This window comes from Martes martes (genome assembly GCF_963455335.1).
Source record: "Martes martes genome assembly, chromosome: 9".
Classification (NCBI taxonomy): domain Eukaryota; kingdom Metazoa; phylum Chordata; class Mammalia; order Carnivora; family Mustelidae; genus Martes; species Martes martes.
In genome coordinates, this window is record NC_137896.1 from 20,139,027 (window position 1) to 20,157,032 (window position 18,006).

The following is an 18,006-nucleotide window of genomic DNA, read 5'->3' on the forward strand; positions in this document are numbered from 1 at the left end:
TTAGAGCATGAATGAGTGCATGAAGAATTCAGTGAGCCATTAGGTGAATGGATAGAAAAGCAAATGAGTGAAGGAATAAATAAATGCTTGAATGAGTAAACAAGTTAGTACCTGAGTAAATGAACTTCTGGTCCAGAACAGAAAACTTAACTTGTTATCACCTTGCTTAGGTGTAGGGAGCGCCTGGAAAGCAAGGAGGAAGAGAGAGTATCCTGAGTCTTGAGTAAGCTTCTTTAAGGAAGTACCACCTCTCAGCTTCCTGGAGAACCACAACTACTCAGAAGAGGGTGAAGTGTGCCCGCACTCTGGGCAACATCCCTCTGCCCCTGTTGGGCCTGGTCCCAGCCCTGGAGCATCAGTCAAATGGATCAGGTCACAGTGGAATGACTCAGATTCTGGCAGCTTGCCAGCACCTCCCCAGGGAGCCTGTGATCCAGCCCACCTCCTGACTATTGTAGAGCGGTGTTCCCCACCCCTCACACCCAGAAAGCTTCCCAGGGTTGTGTGCTCCGTGTATAGCATTTCCACCCTGCCTTGCTCCCCCTCTGAGCATCTCCTGCTCCCCAGCATACACGTGTCCCACCTGGTGGGGTAGAGGGAGCCACACAGGCCTGTGGTTGAGCCTCAGCTCAAGAGCCACTTGGGCTCTTTGGCTTCAGGCAAGTGCCTGAACTTCTCAGAGTCACAGCTTCCACATCATTTCGATGAAAATCTTGCCTGTCTATAGCGGTGGCCGTGAGGATTCAGTGGGATAATACGTGTCAAGGGTCCAAACTGTGCCGGGCACAGGATGTACATCCAGCACCTTATTTCCGGGTGCTCAACTTGGCTCTCTTGGCGGCAGTTTACAGAGCATTTACGAAGTGTGAGCCCAGCCCTGTGCTCAGAGCTTTCCGTGCACGACCACACAGAGTCCTCGAAGAAGAGGGAGGTAGGGATTATTGTGTCCTGCTAAGAATACACATGCAAGTCCTAATAACCTCCAGGACCTCAGAATAGGACCTTTTTCTGGAAATAGGGTCTTAACAGAGGTAATCAAGTTAAGACGCAGTCATTAGGGTGGGCCCTCACCAATGAGGTGTCCCTATAGAAAGGGACAATTTGGACATAGAGACAGACACACACTGAGGGAGACGGTGCAAAGACCCACAGGGAGAAGGCCGTGTGAAGAGGGAGGCAGGGGCTGGAGGGATACAGCCAGAAGCCAAGGAACATTTGGAGCTGTTAGAAGCTGGGTCCTTCCCGCAGGTTCAGAGGGAGCACGTCCTGCCAGCGCCTTCTGGACTCCTGGCCTCCAAACTGTGGAACAATCCATTTCTGTTGTTCTAGGCCACCCAGTTTGTGCTGCTCTGTGGTGGTCACCTCATGAAAGGAGTACAGAGAGGATTGGCCTCAAATTGCCAAGGACGACACTGAGGGTCCTGGAGAGGGGGAGAGGGAGGGTCCCAGAGCTTCTGGTTAGAGGTGGAAAATATGAGCATGCCTGGGAAATGTGTCATGACAAGAGGTCCAAAGAGAGAGCCACGTCCACTTACTGTCCTGAGTTTGCTCGTGTGTCTTACAAACATCAATGGCACAACCTTCAGTTGCATCGTCCGGGCTAGGAAGAGCCAAGGATATCCCTGGGGATCTTCAGATATACCTCTCAGTTACAGTTAGGAAAACGGGCCATTTTCAGGTTGGGGGACTTTGGGGGAGTTACTTAACCTCTCGGACCCTCAGTTTCCTCACTGGAAAATGAAATTAAGACCCACCCCACAGGGTTGTTGCAAGGATCAAATAAGACAACTCACGGGGAGTTTATAGCCCTGGGGTAGGCACAGAGCAGCAGGCACTCAGCCACCGCTGCTATAATGGGGACGATGTCTCTTGGAGAGCCTATCACTAGAGGCTCACAGGCTGTGTTTAACACACACACACACACACACACACACACACACACACACACACACACCTGCCTTATAGAACAAAATGTTGAAAAGGAAACCTCAATCCACACCCCTCAGAGACCCAGGATCTCAGCCTTCCACCCAGAGCTGGGAGGGCATCTTCCCACAGCCCCCACCAACTACCATCCAGAGCTGTTCACCTACCAGGAGTCCCAAGGAGCTGTGTCCCCTGCCTTCTGCAGCAGGTGCTCCCAGGTTTATGGCCAGAGGTCCTCCTTGCAGAGCCAGGCGGTGCCCACTCTCCTTCAAGGTCTGACCCCCACCCCTCAGGCGGCTTCTCTGGCTCCTCCAGAGTGACAGGGAGCAGGAGGGTGGGGCTTGATGGCTCATCTGGCTTTTCTAGGTCAGCACAGAAGCTGACCCGCAGCATGTTCCCTCACAGCAAAGGGGACAGAGGCGACCAAGCAGTGCATGGGACTCTAGGGAGCAGGGAAGCTGGAGAAAATGCCAGACAAAGCCTGAGAGAAGCTCCAGCCACAGGGGATGTATGTTACCAAAAGTGTTTATTTCAATGCCAGGAAAGCTCCCAGGAAAACGCAGGTTGCCAAAATCTCATCAGCTAGAACAAGGCATGTGTGGAGGGAGAGGTGGGCTGGGGTGAGGGGATGGGGGAGAATGTGTGTGTGTTAGGGGTATCTGTACAGTAGGGCAAAGGCCTGGGGGAACAGGCACGTAATGTACACCCTCGGAGTTACCATATAGTGGGGCAACTTAGCAACATCTGCAAAATCCAAACACATAGGTCTCAAATTCAACAACTTCTCCCAGAATTTATCCTCTAGATAGAAGCGTACTTGTATACCAAGATAAAAGTTCAAGGATGTTCCCATTGTCATTAGGAACAGAAACCTTGTCCCGCAAATTTGGTGGGGCTCAGCTCCCAAAGGGCAGCCCTCTGTACCACACAAGGAACTCAAGACTTTAGCCCTAGGACAATAGGGAGCCATAGAGGGCTTGAAGCAGGGGGAAGGACATGTTTTACTTTGTGCATTGGATGGATCGTCTGACAGGGCAGAAAAAGCAGAGCTGGGGAGACCAAACTCCAGACGAGCTAATAATTCATATTCCTGACTGGTAGGATCTGAGGTGGCAGAGGACCCCTCCTCTGCCCCAGGAGGGCCTGTCCCCTTCTTCTGCCATCAACTCTGCTGCCCCTGGGAAGCTAGTGAGGACAGGGGATTTCTGTAAAGAGCAGAACCCTTCCTCGCCTGCACCTCCCCCATATCCCAAGCTGGATGAGACCTGGCACAGTGGAATCAGGGTCTTGGCTCAAAGCCCAACTCCACTGGCGTGGCTCCAAGCCAGACACTTGGTCATTCTGTGCCTCATTCTCCCCTTCTGTGAAACAGGGATCACCAAAGACCCTACGTCATAGAATTCTTGTGAGGGTTAAAATCCCTAATATAAAGCCCATGGAAAAGTGCCTGGTACACAGTGGGTGCTCATGAAAGGTGAGTTAATTTTATACTAGCATATGGTAGCTGCTCTGTATTTACAAAATGAGTATTTGTTATTAAAGTCAACCTAAAGGCGAATCAAGGAGTGTGAAATTATAGAATGGGAGCTGGGAGCAAGATTCCCCCAACCCTTTCAAAGGATGGGAGAAAGTCAGGCATTCCCAAAGATGGTCAAGGACATGCGGAGTCAGCGCCAGAGGTTGGGCCCAGACCCCACAGCTTATTAAATGAATGGGTCTGGCCAGGCCCAGTGGACTTGTCAGGGGTCTCCTGAGCTCAGGAAACTCTTCGTTTCTTTAATATGGACTCACACCTTTTGGCCCAGCCCTGTCCTAGGACCTCCTCTGAGTTCAGAGGGCCAACTTTCCCCGCATGCCTGTTTATCCCATCTTCAGAGGCTCAGGCTCTTCCCCAAAGACCCTGGGAGGTGATCTGTAGTGGGAGAAGAGCTGGGTCCTCTGGGGGCTTTCCTGAGTCCGTCGGTGGAGGAGCGGAGTCCGGTGACCCCCGCGAAGCACCGCATTTGCCAGAGTCCTCTTCCCTCATCGGCGAGTCTCTCCCATCCAGCTCGGTTCCTGCCACCGCTCCGCTGACTCCAGGAAAGCCAGGCTGGAAAAGCATGGCAGGTTGAGTCTAGAGATGATGATGGAATGAAAGAGTGAGAGAGGAACAGATACATGATGGGACGATAAGGGCTCTATATGAATGGGACAGGGTTCTGGAGCAGAGTCCAAAAGTCTCCTTTCCTCACCCCACTAATTGTACACAAACAGGGCAGGTTACATAATTTGTGGGCCCACTGGGAAAAAATGAGTGTACAGGGCCCCTCGTTCAAAAATTAAAAAATTTAAGACGAGAGACAGCAGATCATTAAGGCAAGCACGGGGTTTTTCGGAACATGGGACCTCATGGGACCTCACAGGTTACCACCGTGAAGCTGGGCCTGAGCACAGTGCTCCGAGTGCAAGCACGCGAGTGTGTTTTTCCAGGGAAAGCACCCTCAGCTGTCAAAGCCATGGCCCAGAAAGGTTAAGAATCAGTGTAACTGAGGTTAAGTGAGGGCCCTTGCTTCTCACCCCACACAGGCAGGGGCTCCACACTGACCCACAGGGAGCAGCAGAGGGGGTTGGGAACACGTTGCATCGGTAGACTTGGAATAGATCAGGCTGGGGTGTTCGTGGGGACAGAGGGAAGTAGACACATGAGGGATGGAGTTGAGGACTTGCTGATGGACTGGATGTGGGCTGGGAGGGAAAAAAGGCATGAAAACTGACTCCTGCACTTATGGCTCAAGCAATGAGACCGATCAATGGAGGTGCTATTCATGGAGATGGAGAGAAGCTCATCAACATCAGGGGAGGTGTTTTGCTTTGTTGTGTACCCAAGGGAATCAAGACTCCCCTTCCAGCCATGAAAAGGTGTCAAGGAGATGACAGAGCTGAGAAGGACAATTAGAGCATCGGGGTCATTGGCACAGGGCTGACATTCCACTCCTCTGGAGTGGCTGAGGCCTTTCCAGGTGTTCAGTAGGTGCCAGGGCCCCGTTACTCCGGGCAAACTACTTACTGCTCTGCCACTCAGGTTCTCATTTGCAAAGTGGAGGTAAGAATGATACCCTCTTCTTAAGATCTCATAGACGAGCTTGTGAAAGGGAAGTGCTCGGCACAGGCCCTGGTGCCTTGTAAGTGTCCAGTGACTATCAGCGAGCTTCCTCACTGGATCGTGTCATTCCTCCTCCAAAGAGCTATGTGTCAGGAGTGCAGGGAGGGCTTTGGATTAGTTATCGGGCACATCAGGAGGTGGTAATGCTATGGCAGAAGACAATCTAGAGCAGAGTAAGGGGGACATTTGAGCTCAACCTCAGAGGTGAGGGAGTGCACCGAGTGGGTGTGGGGGAGAAGAATTCCAGGTGGAGGGAGCACCGGGGGCAAAGACCCTCCATAAGGAGAGCGGTGGGAGGTGAGGTCATGGAGGTAAAGGGTAGGGAAACTTTGTGAAGGCACTCTTCATGGCAGAGAAGGCTGGTCCTCCAACATGGTGAAAACACGTCTCAACAGAATGAAGCAGAGGGTTCCCCAACATGGTAGAGACAAGCAGCTCTTGTCCCATGGTGGAGGGAGTGGATATCCAACATGGCAGCCGCCCAGGCCTTGGGTCAGACCTGAGGCTCCCCGTTTCTGCCCCCGCCCCGCCCCAACTCCCAGAAGGGTCTCACCTGGCTGAACAGAAGGCTCACAGGCAGGGCCTCTCCTCCTTTTAGCTATGGAGTGTCCCCTCCCAGCAAAACTGGGCTGGGGCTTTGCTCCAGGGCTCCCAGTCAAAGCATACATCTGAGTCATTTTCCTCTGAATCTGTGGAGGTACAAGATAAGGCATCTTGGGTGGTCACATCCTGTCTCCTACCCCTGACCTCAAGGGAGCCCCCTGCCAAACCTGGGCATCCCTGGTAGCCTTGTCTGAGACCAAGGGGCCAAGGCAGAATCATGGCATATGGGACAGCCCTGAAAACTCAGGAAGACCTGAGGACCTTGAAGGTGACCGGGACCAACAAAGGTTGTCCTAGGACTCAGAGAGTGGCCACACCCACCTACTACATAGGGACAGGCCCTAGAGGCAAACAAATGACCTATTTGTATTCAGTATGGTCCAAGAGCGGGCACTGGGGAGACACAAACCCAGCGACTGGACCATCCATCCATTCGTCCACCAGTCCACTTATTAACAAGTATCTGAGCATGTATGTGCAACATTTCCTTGCAGCATTGCTTTGTGGTGAAGCACGCACAAGCAATAAAATATGCTGGAAGCTCCGTGCATGTGTGCGCACGCGCGTGTGTGTGTGTATGTGTGTCCATCACGAGGGGTCTGGGGGATGGAGAGTGGCACAGTCTCACTGCACAAAGAGCCACCCCTCCATCCAGTGCCATGTCAGAAACTGTTAAAACAACCATGAGACCTGTAGCTTTCTACTTGCAGGATGTCCATGATGCATCACAAGCAAGTTTCAGAGAAATGTATAGGTTCAGATCTCCTCCCCTTTTTACTGAGAAACAAGTAACAATCTGCTCATGCTTTTTTGGAAAACCTGCATGTGTTGTTAGCTAGGTGTGTGAGCTTGCCACCATGACTTATCCGGGGAAGGCAAGGTGGAGGAGGAGGGAGGAGGGAGAGGGGAATCCTCCTCCTTACTATACTGATGGCAGAGAAGTAGTGAAGACTGAAGAGAGCCCTCCGCTGGCAGACCAAGAGCAGGAGACAGGAGAGGCAGTCTTCATTTCCTCATCTGTAGAATGGGCACATTACAGCCCTATGAGGAGGGAGTGATGAGGATTTACAAACCAGTGTGAGGGCTTGAAGGGTCCACTCTTCACTACAGGTCGTGATTGTTTCTTGAACACACGCTAAGTGCTAAGTATTGCACGTGCATTTTCTCATTTAATCCTGTCGACAACATCTTGAAGGAATTACTAGTGTTAGTTGCAATTTGCCAATGAGGAAGGCTGGGGAAGGCGGAACGTCCAGGCTCCCAGCCAGGAAACGGTGGGGCTGGGCTCCAGTCGGCCTCTCAGCACCAGGGCCCTGTGGTTGTCCCATGTTCCATCCGCTGCACCAGTTTGACGTCAGGGGATTCAAAGGGAGCTTTGCATTTAACCCCTTGCTCCCAGGATCACCCTGAGGTGGGTGGGACAGGCATGTTTCAGCCCTAAATGCAACTCTTCGGAGGTTTCTCTTCTTCTTGCTGCAAATTCCTTTCTGATCACAAAGGAAATGTCCTCAGAGGAGCCCCTTCCCCTTGAAGGGCACACAGGGCTGCATACTCTCTCCTGTCATGGTCCAGAATCAGTTGTCCCCACTGGCCAGCTTCTCCAGGGCTCAGCTGCCCACGACCTTTTCTTGCCTCGGTGCCAAGCTTGCCGGGCAGCTCCCTTCTCCTCCCCTTGCTCCCTCACCTACTTGAGAAAGCATGTCCTCCTGGGGCCCATGGCACCCCCCGCCCAAACCCGCCACCTTCTGGGCCCTGGAACGGCCCTGCTGAGCAGGGGGGTCAGAGCTAGTCCTTCCCGCTTTTCACACCTGATTCCAGGCCAGACTGATTCCAATGAGATCAACAGCAGAACAGAAAACTGCCAGCCCAGGTGTCCCCTTGAGAAGCAGCTCCCCCAAACCCCGACAGGCCCAGACCCTGGCACAAGGACATTACCAGGGCAACAATACTAAGAGTTCTGAGCAGACGGGCCCCTGAGAGGAGACTGTGTGTATCTCGCTTTAAGGACAGTTTCTGGTCATTGCAAATTACCAAATGCCTTTTTGCAAAGGGCTGTGTGAGATGTGGGAGGAAGTTTGAGACAAGGTCAGGACAGGGCAGGTTGCAGACGGTTTTAGAGGTTTTAGAGGAGGGCATTCAAGGAGCATGAACTGCTGGAGATTAGTGCCTTAGACCTTAGGGGAGGTGCTCCTGGCTTCTAGAGAAGCCATCCGAAGACACGCCTATGCTTCCTCCCACCTCGTCTACACTGTCACTGAAATGGATTATTTCTCAGCCTATGAGCACCTACTATGTGCCACACGTGTACATGTCCTCGACGCCCTGCCCTTCACACGCATCTCTCCACAGCCCCAAAGGGTAGGGACTGATATTCTCTCCATCCTATAGATGAGAAACCCGAGGCTCAGAGAGGACTTGCCCAAAGTCACAGAGCTGCTGGGAGGCAGAGCCAGGAGGTGACACCAGATAACCAGCACTCTCAAGTACTTCACGGGTGTGTGACCTGGGAACGTGGCTCCTCTCCCTGAGCCTCAGTTTCCTCAGTTGTGCCATAAGGATTATTTTGCAGGGTTATTCTGAGGATTAAATGAGATGATGCACATCAGTGTTTAGCACAACCTTTAGTACGGTGTGCAAGAAAGTCTAGCAGTTATTCCGAACGATGAAGGGCCAAGGCTCAAATGTGGGCCCCGTCCTAGGCTCCAGAGAGATGGCTTTTGCAGCCACTGCACGGACACATGCTCTGTCCACCACCAGCCACCAGCCCAAAGTCCAAGTTGCGCCCCTCAGGGAAGGTGGCAGCCCACCCCGGGAATATGAGAATGTAAACATTTTCCAGAAGCTCTCGCCAGGAACTCCCAGTAATGACAGCATCAGCAGCCCCCACACTGGAGAACGTGGGGCAGCTCTGGGGATGAACCGCTTACCCTGTCTCAGTGCCATCGGACCAGAGCTGGCGGCGCATCAGCACCCTCTCTGCCTCACTGACCAAAGGTCTTGGAACTGCGGAGCATGAGGTGGGAGGTCAAACCGTTCCCAGGAAGAGGCTCCCTGGTGAGGGGAGCGCCCAGGGGAACAGGACACCTGTGGAGCCGAAGGCCATCCCTGCCACTAGTCCCAGGCTTCCCTCCTGGCCAGCCCCATCCTGCCTCTTGTTGCTCTGGGGGGCACGCCGAGTTCAGGACAAGCGTCCGTCGGCCTCCATGATCTTGCGACCCCGAGAACCCAGCTGCCTTCCTGATGCATAGTCCAGGCAGAAAGCAGCGTGAGGGGTCTCTTAGCACCCGATAAATGCCTGGCGCTGCCGTATCCCATCGCGTGTTATTTACTGCACGGAAACACTTGGGAGGGGCTGAAGTCCAGCGCATGCCTTGTTCCCCCGGCCTTGTGCCCTGGCTAGTCACAGCAAAGGGCCCCTTTTAATAATTCATCTGGGGGCAGGGGCTACCTCTTTCTGATTTGTGCCAAAGACCTTCTGTGCTAGCAGTGGCTGTGAGGGCACACAGGTGTGCACACACACACACACCGCTTCCCAAACTCGGGGGCTCACTCTTGGCCTTTAAACCACTCAATGAATCCTTTGCTCCTACAACTGCAACTGCTTGTCTCAGCCAGCGCATGAAGGAAACTTAAAGCGCATGAAGGACTCTTCTCTCTGCCGTTGCTTCAGGACCCGCCTGCCCAGCTTCGGGACCCCCTGCCCAGCCCCAGGATTAGGTCCTGGCCCGGGCAGCTCACCTTGGCTCAGTAAGAAGCGGAGCCAGACGATCAGCAGGACCAACAGCAGGCTCACGGGCAGGCAGAGCCAGAACACCAGGAAAGAAAACGTGAGGTCGTTCACCAGCGGCACCAGAGGGTACTTCATGGCGTGTGGCTAAGCCAGGCCTGCCCGGGCTGGGCTGGCAGGGCTGCCCTGGGGACCCAGTGGGCCGGCCCACACTCTGCTCTCAGCTCAATTGTGACTGAGCGGATGACCGAACAAGGAAGTCAGTGTCTTTCAGGCAAAGGGAGAGCTGTTTTGGACAAGCGAGTGGGAACTACTGGCGGTGAGACAGCTTGGCCAAGAACAAAAAGCCCAGGCTTCCAGGCAGGCAGGTCTGGACTGGAATCCCTGCTAAGATGCTGTGGGTTCATGGGACACCTCCTTGGATCCTCTTGTAAGATGGAAAGAGTTCTTACTTCAGCAAGCTGCTAGAAGAAGAAATGATGGGATAAACACCAACCCCAGGTGGCTGTTCAAGTATTTGAGGTCACAGGTTCCTTCAGGAGCCCGCCGGATCCCAGGACCCGTCCTTCTGGCTACAGGTGCCCACATGTGCACTTGGTGGCACTGGGAGGGGGGGATGCGGCGACCTGGATAGAATTTGGTGCATCGAAGCAGGCAGCTGTCGCAGCTTCAGGCAGTAACTGCTGTGTGGGAAAGGCAGGCCTGGTACTGGCACATCTTCTTTCCCAAGAAAGCCCCCCAAATCTGCATTTTTATGCAAAATCTTCCAATTTAAAAATTTGCATCAAGCACTGAAAACACTGTTAGCTCAAGAAAACGAATCTGCTGGGCCAGCCTGGGTCACTGGGCTGCCATTTATAAACTTTCTAACACAGAGGAGGCCCTCAGTAAATGACTATTTACTCTGGAAACTTCCGCATCTCTCCTTGAGAGTTTTCCGTGAGGGGCTTCTAAGTAGTTAGCCTTGTTCCTTTGTCTCCCAAGTAGGGAGAATACTCTCAAATGCCATCTTCTCTTCCCACCTCACCTGTCATTGGCTCATTCATATGGTAGCACACCTCCATGTGCCGGGCCCTGTGTCGGGAAGGAGGACCTCCAGGGCCCGACCATCCCAGAGCTGGAGGGGAACGCTGGCCAGACGGGGAGCCTGACAGGTGCGGGGAGTTCACAGGTGGAATGGCTGCTGCTTGTGGAATGGAGTGAGGCAGAAGCACTCAATCCCCACGAGTTCTGAGCCAGCTACCTCAGTCAGTACCGACATGCGTCTGTGAAACACACCGATTCCTACACTTCCCCCTGTTCTACTCAGAAACTCTAGGTGAGGCTCAATGAGCAACCAGTCTGATCCAGCCCTGCTTCCGGCGCCACAGCAGCTCACAGAGCATGGGTCAGACAGTCAGGCCGACCCAGTTCCAGGCTGGGAGAGCAGCTGCAAGAATCGGGTGGTAGACCTGGGGGAGGCTTGGGGTGGAAGGACCCCCTTACAGGAGGACACCAGCTCAGGGAGAAAGGCAAGAGGCCAGCCACAGAGCAAGGAGGGAAGGGGTCGAAGGAGGAGAGGGGAGCGGGGGCCGGAGTTTGGAAGCCAGTGCTGAGTCTTAGCCTGGGAACTTAGAGACTGGAATCCCCAGAAGGGGCGGCCTGGGCAAGACGGCATCACAGTGTGTGTCCAAGAAGAACAGCGCCTTGGCAGGCTGTGCTACTCTGAGCCCAGAGGCCAAGACCAGGAGAGGTTTGGGCTGGGGTGGGGGTGGGGATCCTTTGACAACTGAGTCCCGAAGGGGCTGAGCAGCACTGGTGGGAAAGGCTTGAATGGACATTTTCTCACCAGAGCCCGAAACAGGACCACTGTACAATCAGCCTGACGCTTTCCTGGCCACCAAGTACCGGCTAGAGGTCCTGTGGGCAGAGCAGGTGCAGACACACAATTACAGGGAAGGCAGCTCAGAGAGTCACATGTGAATGTCCCGTCAAGTCAGCGATAGGCTGGAGGGACAGCTCTTGGCAGAGGCCTACACCCTAACCATTCTCATTGCTGTTTCCTTGGTTCCCCACATGTGTGGTCTTGGTAGGAAGGTGCTAATCAGGCTGTGTGGAACCCTCTCGAGCCAACCTTACTCACGGGGCATTAGGTAGGGGGAGGATGACCGCCTCTGCGTCTCCCCTGACTGCTAGCCCTGGCAGAGTCCGGATTTGGGGCAGGCAGAAGGTAAAGCTGCTTTTCTGTGTCCCTAAGATACAGGCAGCCGGCCCCTCGGTGAACACAAGCCTCTGTACGGCGGGTTTCAGCTGGCAGTGTTTTCATTACACAAGCCCTGTGATGACTTTGTACAGTGACAGAGAGTAACTTATACCTATGGAAGTAATTAATCGTGTATAAAAACAGCGAATCACTATGTTGTAGCCTGGAACTAATATAATATAATGCTGCATGTCAATTGTAATTCTGTTAAAAAATTAATCTAACTTTCAGTATTCCATGAAACTCTACAAAACCAGTGTGAAAACCCACAGATCTAAATTAGGAAGGTCAGGCAAAGCAGAGCACACAGCCCTGCAAAGAGTAAATTAGAAACACCAGTGCAGGAGTCAAACCCCAGCCTGTCACCAAAAGCACACACAACGTTATTAGATAAGAATCTCCTTAAAATTTAATTGACTAAATGTATTACATTCAATATTCCATGGGTTTTTTCTGGACAAAGGATCGGCATAAATACAAACAAGCCTCTGGGCCTTTTTCCCTAACTGATGAAGAGAAAACACAGGAGGCGAGGGGACACAGGTACACCTTCGTATTTACATTTCGCTTTTACTTTACAGTTCAGTGCCAGAAATATTTACAGAAAATACAATAAGAAAAAGATCATGTCTTGGCAACATACCGAAATTCATACAAATTGTATATATGATTTCAAGCAAATAATGATACTGTTTGTTTTTTAGCCACAACTGCCAAGCCCTTCAGAGGAGAAAGATGTTCTTGGTCACTGCAAGAGGCAAGGACTTGGGAAACTTGGTTTGCTTCAACAAATGTTTATTGGGCGCCTACTATATGCAAGGCACTGTGGAATCCCAAATTACACCTTTTCCCTCACCATTAAAAAAAGAAAAGCATCTGAGGAACGTGAGCTGATGCTCTGAGAAAAACACTATACAGTACATGGCTTCTTCAGCTACCGAGAACCCACAGTTTGATTCCACACTGAGCGGATGGATTACCTCCAATCTCTCCATCTCAGGAAAAGAGGCTGTCACTGAAATCCTTAGAACAGACCATCTCATTCAACTTATTGTTTCATGTAAACACATAAATCAAATCCTTCCGGGAAGCTATAACATGAATGGGTTTTAAAATGCTGAATGGAGAACCACTGCCAGCAGGAGTGTCAAATTACCCCCAATACATCTTTACTATCTACCTCAAAGTGGGTCTTTGAGTAAGGCTGATTTCCACCTTGGGTAAAGTCTTACCTTCCAACGGAAATAAATGCTGCCGAAGATGGTCTCTCTAAATATCACTCTGTAGAGCCTCACAAATGCTTCCCCACAGTATGCAGAAAGTAACCATTCATAAAGGCCTCATAGACACAGCCTGCGGGCAACCGACATTACTGGCCAAAGACGTAGGTCTTTTCTATTTGTAAGGGAGTCCAGAGGAGAATGAGCTACCCTGAAATCGAGGACCAGGAAATGGAGGACAGCATGCACGCACATGGGTGTGTATGGCCAGCGCAGGAGGGGGTGAACCACCACGTAACTATTCCTTTCGGAGGGCCAATGCTAGGTAGGAGGAGGTCTTAGGAGGAAGCACAGGACAAAAGTGGGAGCTGGCTGACCAAGAAAAGGCAAAGCCTCCTCATTGTTGTCAGTGCTCCCAACCAGAAAGGAAGAGGAAAGCTCCCATCTCCCGAATGGGAAAAAGGACTATGAGGGGCTACCTGCCTCTGTCCCTTGGGTAATGCTTTCCTTGTCACTCATCCACCCCCTGATAATACCTGTCACATGCAGCAACTATACTGTTTAAGCCACAGACCAAAGTGGTCCTGGCTTCCCTTTGAAGGTTAGGAACACATGCTAGCAAATTTATCGAGTGGACTACTAAAGGTTATCACTAGGGACTAAATATGCTCCTCTGGCATTATTCTATTCAAAGTGATTCTAACAAAGGCAGTTGGGTGAACTTAGTGACCATGAACTCAAACCCATACTAGTGTTCCAAGTGTTCTTACCGCACTCCCTTTTTAGGTAAATGTTATTTTGAGCAGAAGGAAGGGGCACCTCACGAGGTAGATGTACCCCTATGTTCTGTTTGTGCTGTACACATGCCTTCGGGGGCTGCACAGCTCTGCATCTATCCCTCCTTCCCTGGGAGATCATAGGCTTCCAGATTACAAACTGCATTCAACACGGTTATTCACTTCTCAGGAGAATTACAAAGAGTTGCCAGAAATGAGAGCAAACGGAAGGATCAGGAAGCCTACCCTCAACACGCACATCACAGTATATTTTGCTGACAGTAAATATGTGCTAGAGGTTTTATCTGAAGAATCACACTGAGGAAGCACACCTACATCAGTTATTTTTAACCTCTGGAATGTTATGAGTTGCGTATTGATTTAAGCCTTCTTTGTTTAAGTCCACCAGAAAAAAGGCCCATTTTTCCCTTGAAATTCCCTTGGAATTTCCATGAAAGTTGTTAAACTTCACTTTACACCTGCTGAGTTAATAAGATATTTCTAGAGTAGAATTTGCTCATCTTTATCCTACACCCCCTACCCCCATGCTACCATCTGGAAACATCAATTTATTGCCCAGATTAAAAAGAAAATCAATTATTCAAAAATACCATACTCTGAATGGAAACTGGAGTCACAGAAGGAGGAGGTAACCTTTACCTGAGCTTAAAACAAATATGAAGAAACAGGTACAGCAAACTTAAAACCAAGAGTTGCTATGATACCCAAATTTCTTGCTCATAGATGACAAAACACATACTTTTGGGATAGAAATATCTGCACAGGGAACCAGGCCCTACATTATCCCCCACCCTCAAATGAACTCCCCAAACATCAAACCAAACACACCATCGCGGCCCTGACCTACAGTCTATTGACTCCAGAGTTCACGTGGGAAACCACCCCTAACACAGCCGTGAGCACTCCTCGACTTCAAATGTCACTTATTTTCTTAACATAAAATAATCTTAATAAAGAAGAAAGCATGGAAAAATAGGAGAAATGAGCAGTGTATACTCTAGCACTGTAACAGGAATCCTTGGAAGGTTGTTCTGGGTCTGGCCACCTCAAAACATTTATCCCTGGCAGAAAAGTAGCAGTGAGGTAACAGAAGTATTTCCAAAAACCGGGCAGGGATTTGTTGTGCCTTCAGCTGGCAGAAGTCCAGAAAACATGACAACAACAGCCATTTCTAACAGCAGTCACCCTAGGGGGTGGTCACTAATGTTTGTCAATTACGATGAAATCCAGTAGCGCTCTGGGAGAGATCTGAATTAGTAGCGTTGAGAGGCTATTTCCTGAACCCCAAATTAGAATCCTTCATAAACTACTGCAGTTTCCTGCTTGGTCCTGAAATAAGAGTCAATGGATGAAACCAAATAATTTTCAACCCTTGTTGTGACTTACATTTCTCAAAATTTAACCAAGAAATTACCAAGGAATTATGAATGCTTAGCCTGTCATCATGTCCCAAGCCATACAGCAATGGAGAGAGTGGAGGCATCACTGCTGTCTCACTTTCTAACCCCAACGCCACTTGTGTCCCCTTTAAAGGACACAGCCATGCCTCCATTGTAGATCTGCTCCTGGGCTGCCCAGAAACTGAGGCCTTCGATGCAGTAATGAGGACGTAACTTTGTGAAATGTGGAGAGGAAACATGAAATATTTTAATGTCAGGCTTCTTACCTAAACAAAACACATTTATGCTCATTTCTGTCAGTTGGACAGCTGGACGACAAATGAACTTACAAGTGAGCAGAAAGCTGAGATTTCTTTCCTTCTCCTCCGTGCTATCATCAGCATGAGTCTTTGAATGTCCTGGAAGATTCTGAGACAGATTTTAATTCTGAACATAACCTCCTAAAAAGTGAAGTATAAAACTATCTTCAACTTCTAATTTGCAAATTTGATACTACCAATGCACGTGTTTAACTGAGATGCAGGAAGCCTTTCTCCTCAAAAGGCTTATATTTAACTAAAATTGTCACTTTTAAAAGAAAGTTTATGGCTAAAATGTATATCATCATTACCAGCAGGAATATGATTGTGTCTGGGAGCCCATTTCACTAGAAAGCCAAAAGTCTTCTATCAAATGGGTTTATAATGTGTTTCTTCTATTCTGGTGATTAAACAGTAAGCTCTTGGGGAGTGATTGGTTTTTCTTTTTACAGTGATCACCTATCCAATTGTTTTGCTCTGATATCATAGCCCCAAACTGGAGTTCAAGAGTCCTAGACAGACAGTGTCTAAGAAGTGCAGTTCTTGAGTCCAACCTCCTGGAAAAGTGAAGTATAAAACTCTGGCTCCAGCTGCTTATTCCGGTACTTGTTGACGATGTCTGTGATTTTCTGTTTCCGGCGGACATGTGGTGGACTGTAGGAGTCACTCTCCAGTCTCTTTCTTCTACAAATATTAATTACAGTCTGCCTTACCAGAAAACCTTGAAAAAACAGAGGGTATTAAATTCAACGTGAGTAACGAGCTGTCTAGGTGAACTATCAGTATTCAAAGTGAACTACTCTCTACAAAGTCAAACCTAGTTCATTCCATGTACAAAACTCCCTGTCCCTGGAGAAACAGACAACATTCTACTGAGATAAAACTGCTAGAAGAAATAAACCAGGGAAAACAGAAGTAAATCTGGTCTGACAACCCATTTTCCTGCCCTGGATTATAAACAGCTCTCTGATTTTCTAGGCCTGGAAGTTTGTGAATCATAGTTCTACATGTACTTAAGTAGATGAAGCACAGTTAAAAAAGAATAAAACATGCTTCTTAGTTAACAAGTTGGCAATTTCTTTTTTTTCTTTTTAGATTTGATTTGAGAGAGAGCAACTGTGAGAGAGAGAGAACAAGCAGGGAGAAGGAGAGGGAGAAGCAGACTTCCCGCTGAGCATGGAGCCTGATGTGGGACTCGATCCCAGGACTTTGAGCTCATGACCTGAGCCGAAGGCAGACGCCTGACCAACTGAGCCACCCAGGTGCCCCAAACCACAGCATTTTCTACATGTAGGATCTATTAAGTAATATCACCATTTCCTTATTTTTACTTCTTGGTTCATAAAAATATTTAAGCAAATAAATTTTTTAAAAAAGAGAGAAACCTTAACTCTGGCTATATATGAAGGCCTTACCAAGTGCTCGCCTGCTGACAATCATCCCATCCACAAGCGGGATGACCATGTTAAATTTTCCAGTGGCTCCTTGAATTTTTATCCGGAATAATCCAGTGTTTAAAGGGTGGATAAAGATGACAGGAACTTCTTTTTCAAGAGTGGTAGATCTTAAGAAAAGAAAACTTTTTATCCCAACCATATAAAAGCTGAAGTTCTCCATGTGTAATTTAAGAAAATTAAGGACACTTGATGCCAGGCTTGACGTAGTCTGATAGGACCCAATTTGTCACTGCTCAGAATCCTCCTTCTGGGAGCCCACGTTGCTGCACCCCACCCCAAACCCCCATTAACATCTGGCCCTAATGCCCATCACTGGGGTTGGGCTTTTCAAATTAATAAAAAAGGGCTCAAAAATGTGTTTTAAAACCACTAGGGACACAGGATAGAAGCAAAGGGAGAGGAATCTCTGGGGGGGAGATCCAGCAACCAACTATGGGACTTTCACTTAGTTCCTCCTTCTTGTGGGGAACAATTCATCTTACATGCAATACAAATCAGGTTATGTAACTTGGTATCAAGGGCAGATCTCTGATGTATGAAATAAGGTTGGCATCTGGGGTCAGAAGCCTGAGTTCAGAACACCTTCTCTTTCATTTACTGAATGTGTGATACTGTAGAATAATTTCTATCAGCCTATTTTATTCCATTTGTAAAACAGAGATGATAATGGCACTTCTTGTGAATTGTTTTAAAATACCTATTTAAACCAAAAGCAAGCAAGAAAGCAAAAGGTCTTGACTATAAAGCCTATAGAGATACATTGTTACTAATTTTAGAATCTAATTATACCCTTTTATCCTTTTTGTGTATGGGCAGCTAAAATAGGAATCTTACTACTATAATAAGGTTAACATTACATTTTACTTAGAAATATTTTCCCATTGAATAGCTCATTTAGTTAGGACATTTTAACTATCCAGAATGTTTTGACCAATTTAACTCTATTACTTCTATCTAATATCGGCGGTCTGTTGTTGCAGTCTTCATTAACGCTCAACTGCTTCCACCTATTCACTTTTCTCTTTGCTGCAGAAAAACATAAAATTGCAATTAATTATGCCATTTTAAAATGCCTGTTAATTTATCACCTTGTGCATGTATCTACCAACTTCTTTGATTTTTTTTCCTTATGTTTATTTCCTATTGCCTCCATCCCTTTTGTTTCCTCATCTTTATGAAATCACAACTGACAT

The 18,006-nt window shown here is 49.1% G+C and overlaps 2 protein-coding genes across 3 annotated transcripts in view; both read right to left on the reverse strand.

Moving 5' to 3' along the window:
- Positions 1–5,662: 5,662 nt before the first annotated feature.
- Positions 5,663–9,536, reverse strand: ADIG (adipogenin; the record flags this gene model as incomplete). The annotated part of the gene is made up of 2 exons (XM_080814703.1): positions 5,663–5,757; positions 9,410–9,536. 2 exons carry the CDS (start codon positions 9,534–9,536, stop codon positions 5,663–5,665), a joined length of 222 nt encoding a protein of 73 aa, XP_080670829.1.
- A 2,491-nt stretch (positions 9,537–12,027) lies between these two features.
- Positions 12,028–18,006, reverse strand: part of RALGAPB (Ral GTPase activating protein non-catalytic subunit beta) — a gene marked incomplete at its 5' end in the record, with an annotated part of 67,092 nt that continues 61,113 nt past the window's right edge. For both annotated transcript variants that reach the window (XM_080814518.1, XM_080814517.1), the window contains 2 exons: positions 12,028–16,077; positions 16,772–16,920. In XM_080814518.1, the coding sequence (XP_080670644.1) occupies positions 15,884–16,077; positions 16,772–16,920 (343 nt within the window). In that variant the 3' untranslated portion in view covers positions 12,028–15,883. The remainder of the gene's footprint in view (positions 16,078–16,771; positions 16,921–18,006) is intronic.